Genomic DNA, 8,634 nt, shown 5'->3' with positions numbered 1-8,634 from the left:
CTGTCAACAATGGTTACACATCTGCACAGTCAGCATGACGTATTAGAGCGTGACAGTATTGTCACATGTATAGGTCAGTGTCTGGTTTCGCGTGCATGAAGCAGTGGGTGAACTCTTAATGAATATGTAAGCGTTGATGAACTGAACATTTGCTGCGTGTTGAGTGAGAGATTGGGTAAACAAATGCGCATAGTTGAATGAGTGGTTGAATGATTTAATGAGAGTGGCTGAGTGAGTGGTTGAATGATTTAATGAGAGTTGCTAAGCGAGTGGTTGAATGATTTAATGAGAGTGGCTGAGTGAGTTTTTCAATGAACGAATGACAGTGCTTGAGAGATAGAATGAACGGATAAGCGTGGTTGAACGAGTGGTTGAATGAACAAATAAGAGTATACAATAAAACAAAACTTCCACCGCCCAACCCCAACGCCAAACTCGTTGAATGAGTGAGAGAGTGAGTGAATATAGTTGGGGCCCCGTCACGCTCTAACCACGCCGTTATAACACACTTCAACAGCTGGGCTATCCAAGGACCTGGCAATCCAAATTCAAACATCTGAATGTCCAACAGTTAGCTTTGGGTGTATATTCTGAACAAGACCATAAGGACTAAATGTTTCTTCACATCGATTTGCTTCTTCAAAATTTTGTCACTTTAGTGTGATGTATTTTATTCCTGGGTAAGAAAGCTCCTTTCTTCTCATTCACATTCATAATCTCACACTTGGTTTGCTTTCCACCATATAACTCTCTTTCTCGGTTGACACTGTAGTACTCCGCGAAATTTGTACCGATAATAGCAATGGGTAGGGTGAGAATAACCATCCCTGTCACAGCACACACCGACGCTATCACTTGACCAATAACACTGACCGGGTAGACATCGCCATACCCTACCGTCGTCATGGTAACCACCGCCCACCACCACGCCGTCAGAATATTTGTGAAGGTAGCCTCACGTAGTTCACTAAGAAACGCCAAAACCGCAAACATAAGGGTCACACAGATGAAACTCCCAACCATCAGAAAGAGTTCACCCGAGCTGGCCCTGAGCGCCACCAACATGACCTTGAACCCTTGACACGACCTTCCCATACGGAAGAGACGGAATATTCTCGTAATGGTCAGTCCCTTCAGAACGATGTACATCAAATTATGGGTACTGGACAGCACACACGCATATTCTTCCAAGTAATATGAAGGCCATTTGCTTAACAAAAACAGGAGGTCAATCATATTGAGTAAACACCTGAGAAAGTCGCACTTTCGCGGACAAGTGATGAATCGAACTGCAAATTCGATGGTAAATATCACCGCCAAACCTAGATCGATATGAGACAAAAAGGCCAGCGGTCTAGTGGTGAAAAAAGACACCTCTTTTTTCGAGCCATGGAAAGGTATTGTTCCGTTTATCACCTTAGTGATGTTGCATTTGGTCTTCATGTCTCTATCTACTTCTCTGAAGCTGTCCACGCTTTCAAACAGAAAGACCAGGGTCGAGATACATATCAGCGTAAAGAAGAACTTTTCCCATAGCTGAAACAAAATATGGCCCATGGTTTCAATTATGTCATATTATCCTTAACAATTATTTTACGACATCAACTTCCCAAACGATTCTGTCGTAGCAACATCGGACATCTGGAAAACAATTGAAGATTCTATTTTTTTGGCAATTTTCACTTGGAGCTAAATTTGGCTCTACTATAAAATGTCAGCTTTTATATATTTAGTTTCCGAAACCTTATGACATGTTTATGTTTTGCTTAATTCAAGTGGACCATTTCTTTTTTCCACTTGTTTTGGATGGCAGCCATGCCTATAAACACAAATAGGTTTTAAAAGACCAAAATTGTCAGCTTTTGTCATCCGTAAGACCAAGTCCATAAGTCGTTACGAAAACAGAAATATCGTATTGCATTTAATTTCTTGATCCGAATACACGAATTCAACAATCGTTTACACAAGACGTAAAACATTTACCACGAATGAATACACAATGCCATTTAGAAAGTGGTCAAATGTAACACATGTTATATTTTGGATTACACTTTCTCAGTAATAGTCTTTGTATGCTGGTGATTAGGTCCCTGACTCTGAGGGTGTGGGTTCGAATCCTGGATGGGACTCAACCCAACCAAAGTGCTAGAATCTGTACTTTACTTAGAAAATGCAATCTCAAATATAACATTATGTTACATTTAAGATAAATATAAGACAAACATCATGTCTTACCTTGGCTGCTAAAGACGACCCCGGATACTCCAGGAACATCCAGACAGCATGTCGGACTCTTGATTGACCCGCCATTTTTTTGGACATGCAGAAGTCAGACACTTCATCCTGGAATACATGATTAAGCTTGTGGAGGACAGCCATGTCGTTCTGGACCTTGTAAAGCACCTTCCAGCAGCACTCGGACACATGGTTCTCAGGGATGCACCAGAAATGAAGCTCCTTCTTGATGGACGAGCTGCAGGCTCCTGGGGGAAGATGAAGTTCCCCAGTTCTGTAGTAGTTGAGAATGTAATGAAACATATGGGGATCTCTGTCGAAGAAGTAAATTTGCTTCTCAGGTTGGAAGTTCTGAGCGAGGAGACTTTCATTGGACAGTAAAGTATCCGGGACCTGATTTAGAGTTGCCCACGATGTTTGGAACAACGTCCCCCCAACATTGATGGTTATGATATTCATTGTTTGAACAGAAACGACAAAACACTTTCCGAGTCCATTAGAAATTCCTGCTAAGCGCAGAGTGGGTTGTGCGATTCTGACTATACCACGGACAAGCTAAAGATCCCGGAGACTGTGTCAAATCTGATAGACTGAACCACACCTTTCCTCCACTTTTAAATGGATGTATTTGTAATGCAAATAGTCGTCATGTCGATGTTTATTTGGAGGCTTTTAGACTAATCACATTGCGTTGATCGACTGTTTGGTGTGTTGGTAGAATTGTTAGTGATACGGTTAGATAATCGGATCAGAGGTTACTGGTATTTGAAAATGTGATGTGTTGATATTGCTTGTCATATATAACTAAGTGATCGCCGGCCATTAAAATGCAATCGACAGGTCATGTTGTCATGACGACCAATGGAACTCATTGATGAGATCAACAAAACAAACCATAGGCGTTAAATTATCCTTTTTATTGACCATTAATGTGTTACCGATGAAAATAAAGGAACTGATGGAATGTTAGGGATAGTATAATGACGATAAATGTCTGTTGAATTCATTTTTGGCGTGGAGATCAATATTTGGTGTGTCAGTATGGCGAGCAATCCATACACGTCATTTTGATGACATACTGTCAATTAATGTCAGTATGCCCTTTGTTTATTCAGTCAGCTGTCCTTGCTGGTCTCTGGGTCTCTTGCATACACCCGCGAACATCCCACAGGTGCTCAACTGGTAGCTGTTTAATGACTGTATGAACTTTGCAATTCAAGCTTTATGGCAGCGGTCTCTTAATGATAGAGACTGGATCAGGTAGTCCAGTGATCAGCATCATGAGCATCGATCTACGTAATTGGGATACGATGACATGTGTCAACCAAACCAGCGAGCCTGACAACACGTCGACTCTTACGACAAACATGTTGAAGACATATTCACGGGTCATATAAACGGTGATTGTTTGGCATTGTCATCATCAGAATTCCCGAAAATATTTCTAGTGAATGGAACAACGACTGGGCCCAAACTTTCATGAACGTTTCATAGGTCGGTCAAATGCCAATTCACAAAACCAGATCAACTCGCCTGTTCCGTGAGGTACATCAATACAGCGTGACATCTCTGCCCACACGGATGATGTGATACAATACGCTACTACCTCGCCAACAACGTATTTTGCCGACTTAGAATCTGAGGAAAACCTTGAGGCGTCTGTAAACATGATATAACGCCATTGACACACATCCTGGTGTTGCCCTCAAAACCTTTGCCGTCTATGCTAAACGTGTAAGGTCACTCCTATGAACAAGTTTTGAAAGGTAATTCTTGAAGTTCATATTCCTGTTATTGTACGGAATTCTGTATGGATACCATGAGCAGATTGGTCCAGTTAAAGTAACGAGACGAACTTAACTTAATTGGTACCATTTCTAAGACCTGGTCTCATTCACACACTGCCCGGTTGACGGCACTGCTCCTGTTGTGAAATTTCAACAGTCTGTCCTAAATTCGCCTTTTTATTTTAGGGATTGGCTTAGAGACACTTCAAATGGTCTTCTTACTTCAACCGTATTACTGATTGTAATTACTGATTGCATCTCTTAGGCGCACACACTTATGGTACGTTGAGGGGAAAGGGGGATACCCAAGTGGTTGAAGACTTCATCACAATTCAACAACCGGATTCAATTCTCAAAATGGGTTCAGTGTGCGGAGCCCATTTTTGTGTCCCATGCCGTGATATTCCTGGAATATTGCCAAAGGTGGTGTTAAACCTTACTCACTCACTAACACGTACTGCTTAGACATGGTGTGGAAATTAATTTGGATTAGAAGCAAAGCCGTAGTATCGTAAATGGAGACAAACCAGCTTGACAATATTAGTTGTTCACTGGTCCCTCGGGGCCAAAGGATTGATGTACCCTCTGTGTTTGTTTATATTCCATGAGCCCATAAACAAACGTAGATGGTACATCAACCCAAGCGCTCCGAGGGAGCAGTGAACAACGTATTTTTCTTACAGAACACCTCAATTAATGTTACTTTTGAACTGTTTGAATTGGATCATAATAAGGAGTAGTGGAGTTAGGCAACAGTCCAAACACTACTAACACGAGGTACCAAACGAATTCCCACCGTTCGGCATTTCCAGCGGGTAACATAGAAAATGTTCCTCGCTTGTAAGTGGAAGAACAGAGGAAGCTGTCAAAGTCGGCATCTGACCAATCCGGCAAGTTGTCAACACCGGCATTAATTCACAGTCCCATTCGTGACTTGTACATTTATCATCAGCTGTACAATCCGGTACATTGTCTAAACTGGATTGTTTATTCAGTCCCAATGAGTGCCGGTTTAGACAGCTGCTACTATATACTGATTAGCACAGCCAATCACAAAACGAAATTTCACAAAATAGACATACCATTAAAGCAATAGCAAAATTTCTGAAATGTGTAAACAGTGTTTAGACTTTTTTATTTTCTTACCGCGTGACAATTAAACGTGTTGTAACAAAAACTCTAACAAGGGTCAGTTGGGTTGGCCAACAATTACTGAATAAAATCTGTCTGGTCCTGAATAAACGTTCGCACATAACAAAGGCCCTGTAATGTCATCCCTGCATCGCCGACTTATTAGATTGCCATTGACAATAACATATTTTGTGCGATCATGAGTTGTGATGATCCCCCATGCCATAACGCCACCTCTCTCAGTTCAGCCTCGCCGTCTTTACATCCTTGTCCTGCCATCAGTGCTGCCCAGATGAAATCTCGATCTATCAGTGAACACAACGCCATCCCAATCTCGGCTCCTATACCGTATATGCTGTCTGCACCAGACACAATGTGCCTGTCTGTGACATTGGAGCAAATTTGAACGTTTGCAGACAGTCGGGCCCTGATGTTGTGGCCCTTCATTCGGTTGCACACAATCCTTCAAGTGATTGGACGTAAGCCACGAATGGTCCGAGGAGTCACACTGACAGTCTGGAATCGATTCCGTAGATGGGTCAGCCGAATGTGGTTGTCTTGACGCAACGCGTGGACGGCCGGTCCGAGGCAATTTCTTGTCTTCCCGATATGCTGAACTCGTCTCCATGGAGATGTGATCGAGTTTCCATGGACACCAAAATGTTTGGCCACTTCATTTTGGGCCGTTCCAGTCTTCCGCATACCCACGGTTCGGGTACTCGGATTCTGTAAGCCGTGGCATGACATACGTGCATTTGAGGCTTTTCCACAACATTCACAGCTTCAACCCGTCTTAAGTTTTCAGTGTCAGATGTAATATGTAAAGCCTGTAGCAGGGGGTATGTTCATTGTGCACATCAAATGACATCAAATTTCATGCAAAGTTGTTTGCAACAACTTTATGTGGGGATATGTTTAGAAATGAAAATTATTCTCTAGTGATTTTAAGCTTATGGAATTTTAGGCCATGCATAGTTACATTTTCCCGTTAGTATATAATCCAGTTATTTATATAGGTTTCCGCCAAATCGATGCATCATTATATGGACAACATCAGGTAAAGTGATTACAATTACGGATGTGTTTGTTCACCCATCTATAGTAGGTTTTCGTCGTCAAAAGACTATTGTGCCGAGAGAGGTGTGATTATCGCCGCTTTGAATTATTTCTAAAAGCGGATCGAGGTCGAACCTACGTCATTGGTTCCTTTATGAAGTATGCGAGTTAGTCACGTGTTTTGAACAGTGTCTGATTTCAAGCTCACGAACAGCGTACAGGTTCTATGTTAGTCATGAATGGCTATCACGTTGGAGGGCCAATGGCTGAACTGGTAGAGAGTATTTCGAGTATGCCAAACTTGGGCTTACGCGCGTTCATGCGCGCTCAGCATTGGGGTATGTCGATAGAGTGGTTGAATTTGTGGTTAAATGAGTGAGTGGTTACGCAGTTGCATTTGTGTGTGGTTGAGGGAATGGCTGAATGAGCGAATGATCGAGTGAGTGGTTGAATGAATGTGTAAATGGTTGAGGGTATGGTTGAATGAGCGAATGATCGAGTGAGTGGTTAAATGAATGTGTAATTGGCTGAGGGAATGGTTGAGTGAGTGAGTGGTTGCGTGAATGGTTGAATGTATGATTGGTTGAAGTAATGGTTGGATAAATGAGTGCTTGAGTGAATGTTGAATGTGTGGTTGGCTGAGTGATCAGCTGAGTGATTGGTTCAGTGAATGTGTGTTGGGTGAGTGGTGAATGAGAGAGTGGTTTGTTGCGTGAGTGGTTGAGTTAGTGATTGGATGAGTGGGTTAAGTGTGTGGTGGATTGGTGAGGCTAGTGTTTGAGCGGGTCAGTGAGCGTTGCGCTGTTAAGTGAATTGTTGGTTGGTTAGGTTAGCTGTTGAATAGTTAAATGAGCCTTTGAGTGGTTGCTCCGTTGTCGGATGTCGTGTTGACAAATCACGTTTCAGAATCAGAAAAAAGCACACATCGAACCAAGATTCAAACCAGCCGATTCGATTTCGGAAACAATTCCGTAAAGCGAGAAAAGTGAGTGAATTTAATTTTACGCCAGACTCAGCAACATTCCAGTTAAATGGCGGCGGACAGTAATTGATCGCGTATGGACCAAACAATCCAGTGATCAACATAATGAACATCGATCTCCGCAAATAGGATAGGGCGACATGAGTCAACCGAGTCAGCGAGCCTGACCAACCGACCCCGTTAGTCGCCTCTTACGACAAGCATGAATTACTGAAGATCAAATCTAACCCCGATCTTCACGGATTCAGTATGTGCGTAGACTGCCTTAGTAACCTCAGAAGCATTGTGGATCTATTCTGACCCTGCATCCGAACATAATATTCGACATTAAATACATTTTCCCTTTCAGATAAACCTTTAGAGTTGCAAAGAATTTTTATAAATTTCATAATGTGATTCCCTATTACTGAAAATATGTAGGTTGAACCCAACATACAGAAGAGGCAAAAACTTACCCAGAAACGTCGTAAACGACATTGTTATCCATAAGGTTTGTTTTGAATTATAATGGCTTTTTCTGTTGATTAATGCAAGCCCACATCGACGGATCTTTGTCTAATGTCAAACACATACCTCAATCATATTTATGCGGATGTTACACTTAAAGCGACTTCAGGTAGTCGAATGAAAACGACCGCGTTAAGTGATGTGTAAATATACATATGAACTGGGTCACCGGATCGATATATTACTCGGAGGAGCACACATATAGGTGACCGTACATCTTTGTATCTTCAGTAAATGTTATACAGTATTTTATTATCCATGCCGATTTGCTCATTACAAACATGAGAAAAACAGAACCTTCTGAAAGTGTTCAGGTAGTGCACGAGGTTTTAAGAACATAAACTAGCAAGAAGATGAAACAGAACTTAGATAACCTATTGTCCTTACCATACCATGTTTATCTACATCAGAACGATAAGTAAAAACGTGCCATGAGATGAAAGGTAAGTACACAAACCTTTTAATGACGTTTGCACAAAACAATTTTCAATATTTAAATGTCTAAGTGTAAGCCTGAAAAAGTATGTCAGCTTACCATCATGGTTACCAGAGTTTCTTCTAGATAATCAATGAGGTAAATTGTAACGGCACTCCGGTAATATTTTGTCACGTGGTACAGAGATTACTGTTAGTGGTTGGTGTATTTCTGTTATGTCATGTGGCCGTGGGGTCGCCTAGTGATAAAGTTTTCGCTCGTCACTCCGAAAGATCCCGGTTCGAATCCTTACATAGGTACAATATGTGAAGGTAATTTCTGGCTTCCTCCAAAATATTGCTAATTGTTAAAGCGGTTTTAATTTAAAACCCATACAGTAACTCATAATAAATGTTAGTGAGAATAATAATGAAGCCTCCGTAAAATGTCTGAGGTGGTTATGTAATATGTTTGTTTAGTGGTTTGAATACCAACCATTCAAGGTCAACTCCCTTCCGCAC

General features: G+C 41.6%; 1 protein-coding gene across 1 annotated transcript; it reads right to left on the bottom strand.

The window, feature by feature from the left end:
- Window positions 1-639: 639 nt before the first annotated feature.
- LOC137275760 (potassium voltage-gated channel protein egl-36-like) lies at window positions 640-2,694 on the bottom strand. Its single transcript, XM_067808189.1, has 3 exons — window positions 2,236-2,694; window positions 1,417-1,536; window positions 640-1,131 (listed from the first exon to the last, which is right to left on the bottom strand). The coding sequence occupies exons 1-3, from the start codon at window positions 2,692-2,694 to the stop codon at window positions 640-642; spliced, it is 1,071 nt and encodes a 356-aa protein (XP_067664290.1).
- Window positions 2,695-8,634: the final 5,940 nt, after the last annotated feature.

Source organism: Haliotis asinina, chromosome 1, assembly GCF_037392515.1.
Source record: "Haliotis asinina isolate JCU_RB_2024 chromosome 1, JCU_Hal_asi_v2, whole genome shotgun sequence".
NCBI classification, from domain to species: Eukaryota; Metazoa; Mollusca; class Gastropoda; order Lepetellida; family Haliotidae; genus Haliotis; species Haliotis asinina.
The sequence above is the reverse complement of the archived record's forward strand: the minus strand, read 5'-3'. Positions and strand labels throughout refer to the sequence as shown.